The following is an 18,784-nucleotide window of genomic DNA, read 5'->3' as shown; positions in this document are numbered from 1 at the left end:
AGTCAGGCCTGGGGGCCTTGTATTCTTGGGTTTGTGTCTGGCTCTGCCAACAGTTCAGCATTTGGCCTTGGGCAAATTGCTTCCTTGCTCTGTGCATCACCTGTACCATGTATGAAGTAGAATTAACACTACGGTTAGCCTCAGATTGAGGTCTCTGATACTGGTTTCCCTCAGTATCTGTGCAATTGTTTTGGGATCCTTTGTGGAAGAAGAAAACTGTGAAGCCAGCAGTGATGTACATCAAAGCCCTGCTGTGACGCATAGTGAGGAAAAATTATAAACCTATAAACAAGACAGCAGGCTCTGCAAAAAACTCTGTCCCTCTCAGAGGACAAGAACTAAAGAAGCAGAATACCCTTGAGGATTCACCAGGGTGACTGCTCCCATGCACAGATCCTCAAGGGAGCTGTCATTGGCAAGAAATCCATTGTGGAAAAGGTTTTGGGGAGGCAACAACTACCCATGGAAGACTTCCACAGCTCACCTCTCTGCCAAGACTAGCTTCCAGGCAGAGGTGTAGCTAAGAGGAGCTGTAGAGTGATGACATGAGTGGTCTTGAAAGTCAGAGGGAAGATATGGACCATCAACTCCAATTACCTTCACTGCAGGTGCTTAATCCCTCTTGCTGTTTGGCTATTATTTGTTTAGTTTCTCAAATCACTTCTCTCTGACTCTCAGTCCCAGGGGATGTTGATGTGTATTAGGCGTGTTGCTAGCAAAATGCTCTGTATATGAAACCTACTCTAGTTCATTTAATTTGGGGATGGACAACTCCATCAGGTTTGTATCTGCTGCTTGCTTGGTGTGAAAAGTGGCTTTTCTCCTGCATGTTGCTTATTGTTTTTTTTCCCCCCTTAGAACGAATTTTACCCACACTCCCCAATCCTTTTCCAGGTCAGTATATGCTTTATGTTGAAGTAGCTCTTTAGCCGGGTCATTCTCCGTCATCCTGACAAATGCTCAGACCTAGGCATGGGCAGAACAGCTCAGAAATGCAGGAAAATAAGGGCTTTCCCTTCTCATTTACATGTCATTTTCTCGTTTCTGCTCACTTTCCTCATCCTTCTTTTCCCCCCTCCCTCTTCAAAAAACCAATCAGCTGAATAGCAACAGCCTTTAACCAAGCTTTGAGCAAGGACACTGAGTTGTCACCCAGGTGTGGACAGTCTTTAGTGAGGTTCAGTCTCCCTGCAGATCTACTTTTAAAACACATTTCCATCCTAAGCTCTCTTTGCCCACTTGTTCACATTTTGGATCAAAAGCATAAACAGACCTAAAATTTTGCAAAGACAGTGGAAAGGACAAGTGGAAAATTGAAAATTAAAACACTGCCAGGTTTTTTTTCACTCTAGTTGGGCATCTTATCATCCACAGTGAAACACTTTGTTTTGTCATGCTTTTGTCCCGCCTCTCCAAGTCTTCCAGTCACATAATCCTGCATCTGAGGCAGAGAGCATGAAAAGAGGCACATGGTGAGGTGTTATTGTCTGCTTTATTCCAAAAGGGAAGTAGATATGAAGGCAAAACAGGGTCTGTGTGGGGTTTTTTTCTGTCTCTGTGTTGCCCACTCCTGCCTTAGGTGTAGACAGCATGGTCCCAAGATCCATATGAGATTTGGGGCTTGGTTGGGACCTTTTCATTCTGAAAAAGCACAGAGACCAGGCATGTCCAGAGAGCAGGCTACAGCATTTGAAAGTGGTGTTCAAAACTGAATCTGCAATAAGGCAGCAAGTCCCTGTGTTCACTGAAAAAATCTTGGCCTACAGCTCCTCAGTATCTTTGTTTTACTGCCATATGAGGAGGATGCTCTCAACTTATGGGTTGCTCAGAGACCTAAATTGTTAATGTCTGCACAGAGCTTTGGGATAGAGTGTTATTAGGAACCCATGTTGTTTTGCAAAAGAGCACCTGCTTGAACAAAGCACCTGCAGGTACTCCCATGAAAAGAACAATAAATGCTGCGTGTTACACATGCTCCGTTTAACTACTCTGCTGTTTTCAAATCAAGCTCTGCTCTTGGCAACTTATTCAGGCTCAGGATGTAGTCACAATTTCCTATTTAAAAGGCAAATCCACAAATACAATTAAAGAAAAGTACCTAAAAAAAAAAAAAAAAAAAAAAAAAAAAAAAAAAAAGGAGGTAGAAATCAAGCTACCATTAAAATTAAATCCCAGAGAGTGATTTGTAAATAACATTCAAGGAGCTGAGAAAAGGAGTAAAGTAGGCCATTGGGAACCTACTGTGGAAAAATAAATCCAATTAAACACCATTATCTTATGTATTACAAATGAAACTTGTGTTTGGATATGAAATTAAAGTTGCTGAGGCTGTTTTGGATGTAGGGTTTTGAGGAGTTTTCCAATTTTAGGTGTTCTTGTTTTTCAGCAGAATTTTCAATGACAAATATTTTTGTCTGATGAAAAACCCAGGGCTCTTTGGTTTTATGATTATTTTTATTATATATCCTTAAATTCCACAGGCAGGCAGTGTTAATTTTTTTCATAGCCAGCCCTGTTTACAGCTGGTTTTGAATTAGGAGCCCATTAAGCTAAATGATAAAGCAAAATCTGTGAGTGAGCAAGGCCAGGATTCCCATTACAAATACACCTCCTAATGAACTTGCCAAGGCCATCCTGCACAGCTTTAGTTGATCCTTTAAAACACTTTCCCCTCTGTCTCTGAAGCTGTTATATTTTTACTGCTCCCCAGTCTCCTGAGATCGTTTTGAAGGACGTCCTGGTGTCCCATCACTCCTGTGAGGAGTCTCCAAGAATTTGTGGTTCCAAATGCTGGTGTATCTCCAGTGACCCAGGACACCCCAAGAGGATTTTTCAGAGTGGGAAAGCAGAGTTTAAATACCCTGGGCCTCACTTGTTTTCTGAAAGCCCTTACCAGCTTCTCTGTTGTGGGCCTTCAGCACAGATGCTGGTGCTTTTCACATTTGCTTTTACTTTGCTGCTGACCTTCAAAGAAACCTTGGGCATACAATTTTGTTAGACCTTTCTCTTCCTATGAGCTGATGTTCTGAAATGTAGTCCTCAGCCTTCAATTAAGCTGTTCCTCAATGACCAGAACCACAGCCTTCTTCTTCTTTCTCCCTCAATTTTCATTTCTGTTAATCCTCAGTAACACTTCCCTGCCCTGTGGGGTTTTGAGCATTAATTTAAAAGGAAGGTGATTTGAGACAAAGAGTGCTGTAGTCCTGCTAAGCATTGCTATCATTAGCTAGCTGCTGTGGAAACATCTTGCTTTCAGGCAGGCTGGAGACTCAGAAGCAGCCCATTCAACTAAACAAATGGGACTTGAATTTGATGAGACACTTTCCTAAAATGCTGGTGGAGCCCAGCTGATTCAGGTCTCAGCTGAGTTGTCCTTGATAAATTTTCCAGCTCTCCTGATTTTGCAGCCCAGTACTCAAAATGCCTTGAAATGTCTTCTGGGATGATGCCACATCATCACATCTTTCTGTCTGCATTGTAACATCATGTTGTAATGGGCTGACACAAGAACTAGCTGTCACAAAGCAGGGGCCTTACTGCATCATCAGATGCCTTTTCAAAAGGCTTTTTCTTCTGAAAAAAGAGAATTTGTTCATTCCACACCACATCTGCCAATGGAAGGGCAAGCGGGGCCACTGTTGAACCTCAAAGGGACCTGTCAGAATTATGGCACTAGCTCCCTCTTTGTCTTTCATTGTCTCTCGTCCTCAGCCCTTTGAACATGAACTCGTTCCCTTGGATTAGCACCATGTCCACATCAGAATGGCTTGGCCAGACTGATGGGCTTCAAAACCTGTGAGTCTTCCTCACAGGAGTTTTGTGATGAGAGCTTGCCAGAGGCTAAGTAGGGGCTTTCTCAGGGTGGTGAGCTTGATGCCCTGGGAGCTAGGCAAGGAGGATGTGGTATTTCAGAAAGCAGCACATCCAGAGCTGCCCACAGGGCAACAAGTGTGTCAGTTTTGGGGCCTGATAAGACAAAGTCACAGCCATCAATAGGTTGACACAAGATTTATAGCTGTAGTGTGTTAGCAATTAGCAGAGTGGAGGGAAAAGGAGAATGAGGAGTCCTGCCTTTCTGCCAAAACGTGCACTGATCGGAGAATGACCCTGTGTGACTGTAGATCGTAGATAGTCTCCATCTAGCTGTAGCCTGTGTAGCCTGTACTGTCACTAATGCCTTCATCAGGTGGGTGGGAGCTGGGGGAAGGGAGAAACGAGATGTTCATTTGGGTCTGATGGCCAGAGTGGGAAACAGAGAGCACATTTCTTTCTAATACCCTCTCAGTCCTCTTTCCTCTCTCTGGGTGTCTGAGCTGTGCAGAAGAGAGCTCCTCTGTTGCAGTGGGCACCTTCCACCCATCTCTGCTCCTGTTTTGCTTTCTGCAGTGCATGGTCCTGCCAGTTCTGCTGAGCTGGCTGCTCTCGAGTCAGCAGGGCCTGCTTTGGCAAAAGGGTGGACATCTGAGTCCACCAAAGCTAAGAAGAGAAGCAAGGGGGATTACAGCAGAGACTACAGGCTGTAAAGGGTTAACCTTTTATGGAGGTTTGCTGACTAGACTGTCAGCCCTGCCAGTATGATGTGACCAGCTGAAAGATACATCCACCTCTGGAGCCCTCTTCACTGAGGCCTGAGGCTGCTGTCTCATTTGGGCTCCAGAAAAGGGTCAGTGAAAATCCAGGCCTTCAAGCCCATGAAGCAAACTGGTTGGCAGAGCTAGGGAAGCATAGACAGGCCAAAATAGACAATCTTGTATTTTTGTGATCCCAACAGAGAAATGGAGAAAAAATAATATCCATTAAAAAATAATGGCCATAGGTACCAAGCACATGAAGGTGCATTTGGAACCATGTCAAGCCTGGTATTCCCATGAATCCTAAGGCATTTGAGGGACATAGTTCAGCTGTACGGATCACTGCACAGGGATGTGTGGCTGGCTACTCAGGGCATGCCTCCCTTCCCTGAAAGCTGCCTGAGCCCTGGGCACTAGCAGCTGATCACACCCATGGCTCTGGGTGGGAAGCACAACTCACAGCACTCCTTGCTTCTCACGGGTGGTGTCCACGCAGGTTTTCCAAAGAGCTCAGTGTCCGTTTGGTGAGTGCAGAAGGGACTGGCCCTGCAGGATGGATGCTCAGACATACCAAGGTTGTCTGGCTGCTCAGGGTCAGAGTCAGTCCCTGCCAGCACTGCAGGCACCGAGGGCTGGCACTGAGCTGGGTGCCAAGCCTGTGGGGTCTTCAGGCCAAGGGAACAGGGAGGACAAGGCAGGGTGAGGGCAGGCAGCCAGCATCACAGTAATTGCTTCGTGCTGTTTCATAGGTATGAGGCAAGGGATGGCACCATATCTTATTTTGGCTCTGTGATTTAAAGCGAGTAATACCAAAGTCAGAGGTGATGATACTGTCTTCCAAAAGGAGGTAGTATGAATGTAGACAAAAACAGCAACTTAGGGAAAAGAGACATGCCAAGAATTGATGCCAAGCTACCAACATTGCTTGGTGGGTTTTGCTGAATAGCAACAGACAGCTTCTGTTTGTTGAGATTGCTTAAAAAAATTTAAAGCCAATCTGCTGCTTCCCACCCCTCCCCCCCCCCCAAAAAAAAAAAAGAGGTGTAGAGAAAAGAAATAATCTTTCTTAGAGAAAAAAGAGAGGCACAGGGGAAAAGAAAGAGAAATGGCTTTACTGTCTGATCTGTTTCTGTACTTTTTGTTCATTATTTTAATTTAGATTGATTTATTCCAAAATGAGCCTTGGGTTGTATATATTTGCATAGTACAGTGCTGTGGAAGATCCAGTTAGTGAAGAAGATCAGCAGCAGAGGGTGGGAACTGAGACTGGAAGTCCCAGAAAGATATTCCTCCAAGCTGAGCCCTTGCAGTGGATAAGGAAAACGTTTCAAGGTGTGTGCAGTCACCAGTGTGGCTATGCATGCATGCAGAACAGCCCTGCAGAGCAGAGGTCAGGGCACAGCAGTCAGGTGGGAGAGTGGAGGTTGGGTAGATGCAGTGGGGGAGAAGAAACATAATTGCACTGCAGAGATTAGAAATGAACCCATGGAAGGGCGACTGCCATAGAACATCAGTCATCTGATAGGCACAGTGACAGTGTTAGTGTTGTAGCATGGACAGAGTACCCTGCAGAGCCGAGCTGGGGCAGGCTCTAACCCTCCAGAGGCAGATATCCTCAGCCCAGAGGACACTCATAGCCTGAAACTATCTGCATGTAGACGAGCTCCTGAAGCCATCAGCTGAACCTTCCCCCTTCAGAGACTCTAAGACAACTCATCCCCATTGCACAGCAGGTGTACTTAAGCCTTTGCTCTCTCCCTCCTGTTCTCCTTATTTTTTATGTTGACTAGCTGACTGGAACTGTGGAGGGCAGCAAAGAGGAGGATGAAGAACTGCCACTGTTGTCTTTATTTAATCCTTACACACACGCAAAAACTCCTCCAACCCCCATGAGAAAATGACCAAAGAGTAATTTCCACCTTCCTCCTCTTAGCCCTTCCATTTCCAGTGTAAACCTTGCCTAAGGAGCTGGCCTCCCCTCTGGTTATTGTCCCAAGTGAACAGTCTCTCATTCACTAACCCATGACGGTACGTTGGTTTGGGAAGCAGCAGGTTTATCTTCCCAGCTCAGGCGGTGCACCGGGCCCGCTTGTGAACCCGCTGCCATTCAGTGTCTGCTCTGCTGTTGATAAAGCACATTACACATGGCTGGGCTTGCATGATTAATACAGCTGTCTAAGCGCTCTCTCTAAAAACAAAAACAACCAGAAACGAGAAGGGAGGTGTGGGATTTGGGAGGGAGGGAGGGTGTGCATGGGGATAAAACCCAACCATTCCAAAGAAATCAGGCTTGCAGAAAAAAGCAGAGTGCTGTTGGAAGGCCTTCCCTCCCATGGGTGAGCAGGTCTGTCAGCAGAGCTCCCTTGCAAAAGGCAGAGGCCTTGCGGCAAGGTGAGCAAGGAGCAATGTGCGTGGTCCTTCCCCAGCATCCCCTGCATGTCCCTCTGCAGCCTGGGGAGTGGATGCATGGGTGGGAGCATGGGATCAGGCCCTGGAGAAGGATGAGCTCTGACCAGCACGGCTTCAGCAGGGTCTGGTCAGGCAGCCCCTCCGGTGGGCGTTGCAGCCACACAGGCACACTGACCCTTGGTGACACTGCCCAGCCACATCACTGTACTCACCCCGTGCTCAGAGGCACAGCCCACATGCACTGAGCAATCTCCAGGCACCCAAGAACATTTAATGAGGAGCAGGAATAGCTTCCTGCATCTTTCCTATTGCTCCTACTCATCCAGCTGAAGGCCTGCTCAGCAGCCTGTGTAAGCTGTATTAACTTTCCCTTTTTAATACTGGTTTTTAATGGGCTGTGGGAAGCCATGATGGCTTCCTGCTCTGGCTTTTCCCAGGCCTGGGCCAGGGATTAAAGCTATGCTTGCACTGTTAGGGTGTTAGGTGACCAGGAGTCTCACTCTGGGATCGCACACACACAGACACTTCCATATTTTGATGACAACTACAGGGAACACAAGGTAATATTTACTTAGACCCCACACTTTAGAGACATATACCAGCACCTGGGCCCAGCTTGACTGTCATGACATCTCTAATTTACTTAAATACTGAGAATGATATCCCTAAGATCTCAAGGATAGACTGGGAGGACACTTCTCTGCAGATGTTAGAGAAAGATAGGGAGAGAGAGGCTGCAGTAGGACTGGATTTCAGTACCAGAGTAACCTCATGCATGCTGGCCACTCACTACCCCAATTAAGTTGTTTTTCTGCTCCAGTCGCCCCTATGCATGTCCCCCACCTCTTCATTTCTGTCCACAGCCTCTCAAATCTTTCCTACGCCATAAATTCAGTGAAGCTTGTAGAAAACCATAGCAGGGATGAAGTGAGTAAACAGACAGACATGAAACTGATGAAAATATTAATTTTTCAAGAGGTTCCAGAGCCTCCAATTAGCAAACCTGCTTCTTAGGGCTGTGCGTGCTCTGGGTGAGGGGGGCTATGCTGTTTGTCCTGTATTGAGACGCTAGGTTATGTGCTTGGCATCACCTTTGGTCTCCTGTGCCCTACACATGTGCTTGAGAGATGAGCAGGAGAGGGATTTCTTTATCCTTGGAAAGCAAAAAGCAGAAACAGCTCAGATCTTCCCCATAATGACTCCTGAAAAAGTCTGCGCTGCGTGCTTTGTTTGGTTGGTTTGTTTGTTTGTTCATTTGTTTTATTCTTTGCTTGTAGAATGAGAGTCTTTAATGTGTGATTTGAAGACAATACAGTTTTAAGTATCTGATTTTGTATCAGTCACTGGGGAAGGTGGGTTTTGGGAGGTGGTTGATTTTTTTTAAATAAACTTTTAGTTGCTAGGGAAATTAAAAGGGTAGGAGAAAATTTCTTCATCTATGAGAAAACATTGAAACTTTTAATATATACAAGACAGATCTGATGATGCAAGATCTGAAACAAAGACCTTGGAACAAAGGTGGTCTTCTATCCACCACCAACCTCACTGGTCAGGATAACAGTTCAATTTTAGACTAGGACCAGCTCCAGGATAAATGGTGTAAGCAGACAGCTCTTGAGCACCACGACCTTCTCAGAAAGACACTGAGAAATACAATTTCAGGGATATTCTTCAGAACTTAGGGAAGGATGGGTGAGCTGCATTACAGAATGAATCTTCATTCCTCTAAGACATGAGGTATGATAGATGAGTACTTCGTACACCATGAATGAGCTCTAAAACATGGGGAAGAACTGTTCAGTGCTAAAAAAGCTTGAGCAAATTCTGAAATACATTAAACCAAGTGCAAAGATTGATAGACACCAGAGACATTTCCTTAATCTTGTTGGAGAGTTGCTGGAGGGCATCCTCCCCAGCTTACACAGAGGTACTGGCACCTCTAGGAAAGCCAGCCTAGTGCCACTGCAGTCACAGTCAAGTTTTAATTACAGGAGCAGAACTGGTAGTGACAATGGGGAACGAGCAGGCAATGAACAAAATAGCTTCAACACTGAGAACAGGGAAGAAAAAAGTGTCTTCTTCTAAGAGGAGGGGGGAGGAGCAGGAAAGAAATAAGAAAAAAAGCCCCAAATGAACCCTAGTAAGTAGAAGCTGGTAATCCCTAAAGCCTCAGAGTAGAGTGCAAAGCCCTGGAAGAAAGAAATTAATAACTTTCAAAGTATGACCTTGAAAATGGAATTAACAGTATTCCTCCCTTTTAAGCCTTCATGATAATAAAGATTTCATCTTCTGAAGCCCTGGCAAGAGAGTCAACAGACTAGGAAAAATTGCTTCCTGCAGAGCAGCTGGCAAGTGCAAACCCTGAGACCCCAACAGGCCCCAGAGAGTGAGATGATAGAGACACCTGCATGATGCACATCCTCTTTCCCTTGTGCCTTCTGCTTTGGAGCTGGGGTTTGTTCTTCCCCCCCTCATTTTTGATCCTATTTTTTGCTCAAGAAGCAGAACTCCATCCTTCATTGTAAGTAGAGTCAGCTTATCAACAACATGGAGGCCAGAGCTTCTCAGAGTGGACAGCACCTGGAAAAACAGCAGGCTGGCTATACTTGGTTTATCATCACCCCTTCCTTCCCAGCACAGACAAGTTCTCCAAGCCCGTCCCATGCTGCTTTCTGGCTTCTCTTCCATTCAGAAACTCATAGGGACCAATTACCCTCAAACACCAGATTTTTACCTTGCATTCTCTGGCAGGATCCCAAGGGCAGATTCCCCAAAGCAAATCAAGAGCCAGGAGCTCTCTGATGCCCTTTGAACCTTCTCTGTGGGCTCTCTTCCATCAGCAAACTGCAGATATGTCAAGCTCTGGAGTCTTGTTAATCTAAATAAGAGAAAAACTGGCACCCGCTGTCTCTTCTTCTGCCTTCATTTTGGTTTACTCAGATGATGGGATTGGCAAATGTGGACGTGAGACATATAGATGGGTGGGTTATTTTTTTTTTCCTTTAGGAATGTATCTGCTCTCTGCTTGTATGTCTAATGGTCTTTTTTAAAGGTCTGTGCTGGGAATCTCAAAAGTAACAGGTTCAGTTTCTGCTGGTGATGATCATGGTGCAGACATGTGGAGGCATGCCTCTGGTAAACTTGTGGGTTTACTTACACATCTGCCCTCCTTTGCTTCTTGAGTAAAGGCTTGTGTGTCATGGCACAGTGTCCATGCCCCTCTCTAATGGGCCTCTTCAAGGGTGCTGCTGGTGTTACAGAAAGGAGCTTGATGCAGTGGAGACAGAAGAGGGAGTATCTGTGTGGGGGAAGCAGAATAATAGGATGGCTTGGGTTGGAAGGGACCTTAAAAACCATCTAGTTTCAAATCCCCTGCTCTGGGTAGGGCACCTTTCACTAGACCATGTTGCTCAAATCCCATCTAATCTGGCACTGAACATTTCCAGGGATGGGATACCCACAGTTTCTGTGAATGCCTCACTACTCTTATAGTGAAGTATTTCTTCCTTATATACAATCTAAATCTACCCCCTTTCAATGTAAGACCATTATCCCTTGTCCTATCACTACACACCCTTACAAAAAGCCCTTCTCCAGCCCTTGTCAGCCCCTTTTAGGTACTGGAGACCACGGTGAGGTCTCATGGAGCCTTCTCTTCTCAAGGCTTAACAGCTCTGACTCTCTCAGCCTGTCTTCATAGGAGAGGTGCTCCAGCCCTCTGAGAATCTTCATGGCCCTTCTCTGGACTCACAGCAAGAGGTCCATTTTCATGCTGGAGGCCATCATAAGAATAAGTAGAATAAGTAGAGAGGGTTGCAAACTTCACCACCAGCCCCTGCACCCTCGGTTTCTGCTGCCATAGTGGGTAGATATCCTGCTTTTTAAGTGTCCTCCAAAGAGGTTTTGCTGAGGCTGCAGATGTAGTGGTTGTGGGGGCTGGTGGGGACCAGATCCCGTGCCACGTCCATGTGTCCGTCCGTGGCCGGCTCAGGGCGGTGGCTCGGAGCGCAGGGCTGGCCCCTTCCCTGTGCCGTGGGACCCGGGTTTCCCCGGGGGCTGTGCAGAGCCGCCTAGCTCCGGGGCTATTCCCAGCGTTCCCGGGCCGTTCCCAGCCCGGGGGCTGCTTGCATGGCGAGGCGGGTTCCGTGTCCCTCGGCTGCCACCTCGCGGGCAAGCGGCGGCGCTTCGGCGGCGGCACAGGGACACAGGGACCGGGGACACAGGGACACAGGGACTGGGGACACAGGGACACAAGGACACAGGGACACAGGGACCGGGGACACAGGGACCGGGGACCGGGGACACAGGGACCGGGGACAGACCCGCAGCGAGCCCCGGCCAGGGCAGGTGACAGACCTGGCGGGTACGAGCGCTGTTCCCCGGCGTGAGGCCACAGCCCTGGGAGCACTCCGTGGCTTGCTGCTGCTCGTTCCCCTTTTCCGGACCTGCTTGTTGGTCTGAGCTTCTCTGGGCACCACGTCCGTACCCGAACAGCTCTGCTTTTCCCTGCACTTCTGAGCCCGGGCTGGTACTGGCTGCCTGCCTTTGAATCCTGGTACTGATGCCCTCTTCCCATGAGCACCATCAGTCCCCTCTCCCTGTTTCCCTCATCCTTGCTTTCCTGTGCCTGGTCAGGACCTGATTTCTTCTCTTTATCTCCCCCTTTTCCCAGGACCCATTCTCATTACTTACCTAACCTTTGTGCTTACACAACGTGGTCCGTTTCCCCACTCTCACCATGGCTGACCTTTCCTCCCCTTGCCCTATTCCATGTCATGAGCTCAGCATTCCAATATTGCCATTTCAGCTGAAGATCTTCCCTGGTATCATTACCTGTGGTGTAGCCCAGCATTGGTACAAGTGCAAGGTTCATCCTGTCACCTCAGTCCCCATTACCCCCTTCCTATATCTCTCATCATAGCAGCCTTTTCCCGTGCCTCTGCCCAGCTGCCCTTACGTATTTTTCACCTCCTCATGCAGCCCCCAACCCCCAGTGGGCACTGTAGGCTTTAGGAGGCCAACACAAGCCATGAGGCAGGGCCTGTGCAGGGCTGGCCCTCCAACCTCAGACACTGCTGCAGAAGCTGGGTGTGTTGCAAGCTTTCATGACAAAAATACTCATCTCTCCCTTTCCTGGGAAGATCTGAACACTCCGCAGTGAATTCTTCCCACTCTGAGCAGTTTCCTTAGCCTGTCTTTCCCGTAGTCAGCAGAGGAGGCTGCAGAGCAAGGAGTGACTGAGACAGTTTTAATCTAGCCAGTTCAGGTAGCAACTAACAGCAGATGGTGTGCCAGGCCACCTGGCAATGCCAGGTTAATGCCTTGGTTAATGCCAAGGTCCTAAAGTCACAGGAGAACATAGCACCCAAATTTAATGGGGGGCCACAATATCATTGCTGGCAGCTGATTGCTGCTGTGCTTCTTAAGGAGCTGAGGGAGGCTGTGGATATGGAAGGCTCCAGGCGGTCCAGAAGTGACCAGACAAGTTCACAGAAGAAGAAATTAATCCCAAAGGGGTGCAGCTTCTGCTGGCTCATAATGACTCTGAAGCAGCTGAGGTAGGCCAGTATGATGCCATGCTGGCCACATGCCATGGCTGGCCCCCACCCAGCCCCCCCAGAGGACAGGGCTGAAGCTTAGACAAGACCCTTAGACTGACCCAGCAAAGGTTTTTTCCTTGTTGTGTGTTCCTCAGGCTGTTTATGAGGATGAGAGCAGCTCTTGGCTTTGCAATCTGGCTGTGGTTTGCTCTGAGTGCAAGCAGCACCATGCTTTTCTCATCTTCCTCTGCCATCTAACCCAAGTCCCCCCATCCTTCTTGCTGTGTCTTTTTCTACACCATTCATGGCAGTAGGAGCAGTTGTTGAACCATCACACACACAAGCACTACAGCTATCCCACGCCAAGCCTGGTACAGCAGCACACACCCCACGTCCTCTCTAGTGAAACCTTGGCTAGGCTGGCTTGCAGCCCCCTGCACGTGAGGGTATGCAGCAACTCTTCTGCCCCATGCTGCATGGAATGCAGGAGTGTTAGGCACTAGGTGAAATTACTGATGTCCCAAATTGAAAGGTCTCGCCACCCCTTCTGCATCTTCACTTAGAAGTATGTGGGAAATTCTCCCAGAAGCGTTAGGGGGATCGCCTGGAGCCTCTCTGTGCCAGGCTGTTGTTCTGGGCTGTTGCAGACAGGCAGGTGTGGCCGGAGCAGTGAGGCCACCATGACATGGCTGTTTTTCCCATTGTTAAATTTAAGGATGCAGCTAGGGTTATGCTGTCTTGTGGAGAGGGGTGGGATGGGGGCTGCACATGGTCCTCTTCAGCCATGTGAGAAGTACAGATCTCTAAATCTTGGCCAAGGCTACCTTATGCCGTGGCACCAATGCAAATCACCCAGGCTGAATGTGTGGCACCAATAAAGCCTTGGAAACACAGGATGCAGTGTCCCATGCACTTGTGTTGCAGCACAGTTGGGCACCATGGCAGGGCTCCAGCTGCCTCTGCACCAGGTATCCAAATGTCTCACTTTTGAAGAAAGGAAGAGCAGTGCAGTTGTTCTGCCCTTGACAGCTTTCAGTCTGCTCCTTCTTGATTTGCTTAATGGGATCAGACTCGGTCAGCATTTAGGGTCTGGGGTCCCTTAGGGGTTTAGCTGTGAAATTCTGCCAGATATTCATATTAGCTTATCAGCATCAGAAATCCAATTTCCTCCTCTTCAGAGCTGTTGCATGGTCATGGACATGACAGTGCTGCCCAATTGCCGGGGCGGGGTGGGAGGATGAATAGCCCGGGATATTATAGCAAATTCCCAGAGCATAGGCTCAAGGTTACCGAAGCGGGAGGCCGCAGGCACAGCCCCTCGCCATCCCGGTGCCAGGGGACAGGGAGCAAGGCTGGGCAGCCGGGGCTCCTTCAAGGCGGGGCTTTCTGCCGGTCCCCGGCGGCGGGGGTGGCTCCGCGCGGCGGCCGCCAGAGGGCGCCGGAGACCGCGGGCTGGCCCGGGATGGCGAAGGGACCTGCATGGCGAGGGGTGGGACATGGGCGTGGAGAGAGGGTGGGACACGGGGATGGCGAGGGGGTGTGACATGGGGATGGAGAGGGGGTGTGACATCGGGATGGCGAGGGGGTGTGACAAGTGTGACATGGGGATAGAGAGGGAGCGTGACATGGGGATAGCGAGGGGATATGACATGGGGGCTACAGGACCCGGATGTGTAGGGGATGTGACATGGGGGTTGTGGAACCGCGACGCCGAGGGGATTTGTGGGGATGGCGAGGGAGCTACAACGCGGGGGGTTTGCGAGGGGCCTGTGCGCTGGGGGCTGCAGGGATGGGGGATAGTGGGGGGTCTGTGCGCTCTGTGTGGAGGCTGCGGTGTGGCTGTGCACGCCTGGCAGCTGTGCCCGCCCGCGTGTGCCGCGGGGTGGGCGCGCTGCGGGGGGCGGTGTGCGGGTGGGGGTGCGCTCAGGTGTGCGGGCTCTGCAGCACCCCGTGGCCGCCGTGGGGCTGACACTGTCCCCCAGCGTGGGGCTGGGACTGTCCCCCCAGCGTGGGGCTGGCACTGTCCCCCCAGCGTGGGGCTGGGACTGTTCCCCAGCGTGGGGCTGGCACTGTGCACCCAGCATGGGACTGACATTGTCCCCTCAGCGTGGGGCTGGGACTGTCCCCCAGCGTGGGGCTGGCACTGTCCCCCCAGCGTGGGGCTGGCACTGTCCCCCCGCGTGGGGCTGGCACTGTGCACCCAGCATGGGACTGACATTGTCCCCTCAGCGTGGGGCTGGCACTGTGCCCCCAGCGTGGGACTGGCACTGTCCCCCAGTGTGGGACTGGCACTGTGCCCCAGTGTGGGGCTGGCGCTGTCCCCCCAGCGTGGGGCTGGCACTGTCCTCCCAGCGTGGGGCTCACCCGAGGCCGTGTGGGTGGGCAGGGGCACGCACAGCCCGCAGCAGCAGCTGCTCCTGCACACACGTGAAGTCATCATGCAAACATGGGCTGGCACAGCCTGAGGTGTGCCTGGGAAGGGAAGGTGACAGTGATAGAATGAATTGAAAACAGATGCTATTTCCTGCAGAAAATCTCGCTCAAAGACAAGCATTTTATTTTCCAGCACTTTCACTCTTTTTCTTATTACACTTGAGCAGCTGTTGTCCCCCAAAACATTATTTTGTGATAGAATTATAAGCTTCCCACATTTTTATACTACTTGTGACAGTAAATGCAGCACCCACGGCGTGTACTCTAGGTAGATGTGCTGTAAACCCCAGGGATTCCATGTGGCCCCAGGGTTATGTGCAGAGGCCACACTGGATCCCAGTGCTCCCAGTCAGCCTCACACAGTGCCCAACACCTGCTGGTGAGAACAGCTGATGGTGTAGCCTGTGGTGTGGCATGATGATCAGTTCTGCACATGGAGAGGTTTCTGCAGCCATCAGACTGGGACACACAGGGAGCCACAAGAACATGTATCATTTCTCATCTCTGGAGATGGGAGATTTGGCTTTTCAAATGCCCTCAAACTTAGGCACACAAGCTCAAGCAGAACAGAAGCTAGTGTGACCCTCTCCCAAGTCGTCCATCACACCATGTCTTTGTGTGTCCTCTCTTACACCTAGACACTGCAGAGGCTCCTCTTTTCACCACACCACCACCACACCATGCCATGCCTCTGCCCCCAGAGCTCACAAACTCTGATCCGTGCATTTAGGTGCATTAAGGCAGCAGTACCCAGCCAAGGGCAAATGTCCCCTTGCCTCTGCTGTGTTGGGTGTGCAGTGCTTGCCACCACTGGTGCAAATGCCCTTGCTCTGGTTGCAAGGACACCCTAGAAAAGTGGCTAAGATGGGGAATGGTTGTCACAAGTATGTTATGTACATGTCCATGTATGTTTTAAGACAAATAGCATTTAACCAGATAGTAAAAATGTGGTGGCTGAAATTTTTTGTGGGCAATACACCCTGCCTGGTGTGCTGTACTCTTGTTTTTTTGCTGGGCCAGAGGAGTCATGTTTTGTGCCAAAAAGGGATGCAAAAGCTCCCAAACAGTCTCCACACCATTATTTGACTGTGAGAGATGCTTTTTCTGAAACACAGGTGAGGTAGGAGTAGTAGCTGAACTGAAACGTGTTCCTGAGTTTAGGGAAGGAAATAAAACGTGTAAAAAAACCAGTGCTGTGTAATTTGTGTGACAAGCCACAAAAGTTGCACATGGACTAGCTGAAAAAAAGAAGCCATAGATGGAACATAAATTTTCCACACAAATCAGCACATAATTACTTAATAATAAAATAATAGAACTGGGGCACAAAAGCTACTCTAGTCAGCTACCTTAGGAAGAAATCAGGCAAATGAAAGTGCAATGGAATTTGAGGGATACTGGAGATATCTCTCTTGGATTTGCTGCCTTTTAGTCACTAGCTTGAGTTTAAGAGTGACTGTGCTGCTGAGCAAGCCTGTGGCACCTGTGCTCCACCCAGGAGAGCAGAGCTCTTCATCTCTGCAGGTTGTGAGGGAGCAGTTGTACTTCAGTCTCATGGAGCTCTTCTGAACAGGGCCTTTTTTTAAATTTTTTTTTTTTGCTCTCCTCTGCCATCACAGCCTTTCTTGGTAGGAAGCATGATTTCTTTTTTCCACAGCAGGATCGGTTGTAACACAAAACCTCATCTCCATCTCCACACTCCAGCATCTTACAGGCACATATACGTATAAATGCACACATACATATGTGTGCGTGCATTCAGACATGAGCATTTGTGTGCACATGCACAGGGTGAGCCTGCATTTACAGACCCACAGCCACGTGCACCTCCCTGACCAGCTATAAAGAAAAGGCTGCCGAGGCTTGGGATTGCAGGCTGAATTTAAAACAGCATCACTGCCATTAAAGCCATCCAGAAAAGGGAACCCATAAATGAGAGGATGAATGAGAAGATGTCAGGAGTGTTAGCGGTTAACGCTCCCAGAGCAAGGCTGCATTATTTGTTGCTGCAGCAGCGTGCTCCTCCCTGCCCCCTCTGACAGAGCCTGCGGATGCGCAGCACACACGTGCAACTTCCCTTCCCACCCTCATGAAAAATCAACCTCCCTGGCATACCCTGCACCCTCACCCCACAGGTGTCGTGCCACAGGGCTGTGAGTGCCACAGCCAAGCCTTCCTCCACCCTGATTCAGAGACAATTCATTACGGTGCAGCCCTGGGAGGGAGGGAGGGGAGGTGTCTGCTGCTTGGGCCCATGTTTTATTGATCGCACCATGGTGATGAATCAGCTCCTGTGGAGCTGGTGTCTGCCTGCAGACAGGTACTGGCCACTGTGCACAATTATAAGGAGTCCTGGCATCTCAGGGCCACCCTGGGAAGGCGGCAGAGCGGGCAGGTGTGGGGGTGGTGACCAGGGGCTGCATCTGCAAAGGGATGAACCATATCTTGCACTGAAAGGCCAGCAGCTCCCAGTTGGAGGCACAGCAAGGGCTGGGATGTGGTCAGCAGCCAGGGCTGAGCCTTCCCACCTGCTTCAGGCCTGTTCCTCCATCGTGGGGGGTGTTTAGGGAGAGCCACATGCCATTGGAATGTTGGGCTGCAGGAAGGAGGATGTGGATGAGCTGGCAGGCAGCAGCCTGTAGCTGGGCTGGAGGGAAGCTCACCAAGGTGGCAAGGAGACTGTGCCCTGTAGCCTAAACCCAGCGCTGCAGGAAAAGCCTGGGGCTGAAGCACTGTGTTCCTGTGTCACACCCATCTCACTCAGCCTCGTGTAACCTTGTCTTCTTTTCTCTCCCTTCTCGCACCCTGCAGGACCTGGCACAGGGAGAGTAGACAATGGCTCCATGAGTTTGGCCGTCCCACTGTGGCTTCTGGCAGCATCCCTGCTCTGCCTACTCAGCAAATGTTAATACAAATCAGAATTAAGATAATAATATTAATAATAATTAAAAAAACAACACGACAACAACAACAACAACACACAAAACAAAATGCGTTATACAGGAGACAGAGCGAAGAGAGGGGAGAGAGAAAAAAGAGGGGGGGAGAGAGAGAGACGACTGTTTCTTTCACAACTTTTGTGTGTTCAAGAGCGAAGAGGGGGGAGAGGAAAAATTACAGCAAAGAAGACTCAGCAACATTTAATCCAAAACCTGAAAAGCCGGCTGTCAAGTCATCGACTGCCTAGGAGGCAACACGAAGCGAGGGAGAGAATGGGGCACCAGCAAGGATCGTGTCGCCAGAGGATGCTGCAATGTAAACAATCCAACAAAACCTGCAAAGCCAATCAAAAAGAAGATCCCTTTTCTTTTCTCTCCTCCTTCCTCTTTTCCATACTCCCTCACTTTCCTTCCTTCCTCCTCTTTCTTTCTTTTGCAGAAAGAGGTCTTTGCTTCGGTGTCTATAGCCATTTAACTTTTTGGATGCCCTGGGTCATTTTTGTGAGCTAATGCTCAGCCAGTTCATACTTTTAAAAACAAATCTAAAAAAAAAAAAAAAAAAGATAAAAGAAAAAAAATAACAGCCACAAACCAGAGCAAGTCACCTGAAGCTCTCTGCACACTGGTGTCCTGTGAAGAACCCCTTCCTTTCTTCACTTCACCCTGCGCTCATGTGCACCCAGCCCTTGCTAAACACCTTATTTCCTGTCCCCTTCTTCATGCAACATCACCCCAAAGACCTAATCTAAAGCTGTGTCAACTCTACTGAAAGCCTACTTCTTTTTTTTTCCTTTAAAATCCTCTTCCTTCCCTCCCCTAATTCAACCAGGTATCTTTCTCTTTCTCCTGTGTATGCCTGTGTGCGTGCGTGCATGCATGTGTGGCTCTTGCT

The 18,784-nt window shown here is 49.3% G+C and overlaps 1 protein-coding gene across 5 annotated transcripts in view; it reads left to right on the top strand.

Annotated features, from left to right (window-relative positions):
• The window catches only part of LSAMP (limbic system associated membrane protein), a 992,409-nt gene extending 973,936 nt beyond the window's left edge, over nt 1-18,473 (top strand). For 4 of the 5 annotated variants that reach the window (XM_005486132.4, XM_074534755.1, XM_074534754.1 and 1 more), the window contains 2 exons: nt 859-894; nt 17,765-18,473. In XM_005486132.4, the coding sequence (XP_005486189.1) occupies nt 859-894; nt 17,765-17,862 (134 nt within the window). In that variant the 3' untranslated portion in view covers nt 17,863-18,473. The remainder of the gene's footprint in view (nt 1-858; nt 895-17,764) is intronic. The other variant, XM_005486133.4, reaches the window with a different exon arrangement.
• Nucleotides 18,474-18,784: the final 311 nt, after the last annotated feature.

The sequence above is a fragment of the Zonotrichia albicollis genome, chromosome 2 (assembly GCF_047830755.1).
Source record: "Zonotrichia albicollis isolate bZonAlb1 chromosome 2, bZonAlb1.hap1, whole genome shotgun sequence".
NCBI classification, from domain to species: Eukaryota; Metazoa; Chordata; class Aves; order Passeriformes; family Passerellidae; genus Zonotrichia; species Zonotrichia albicollis.
Note: the sequence above shows the minus strand (reverse complement) of the source record. Positions and strands in the feature narration are given on the sequence as shown.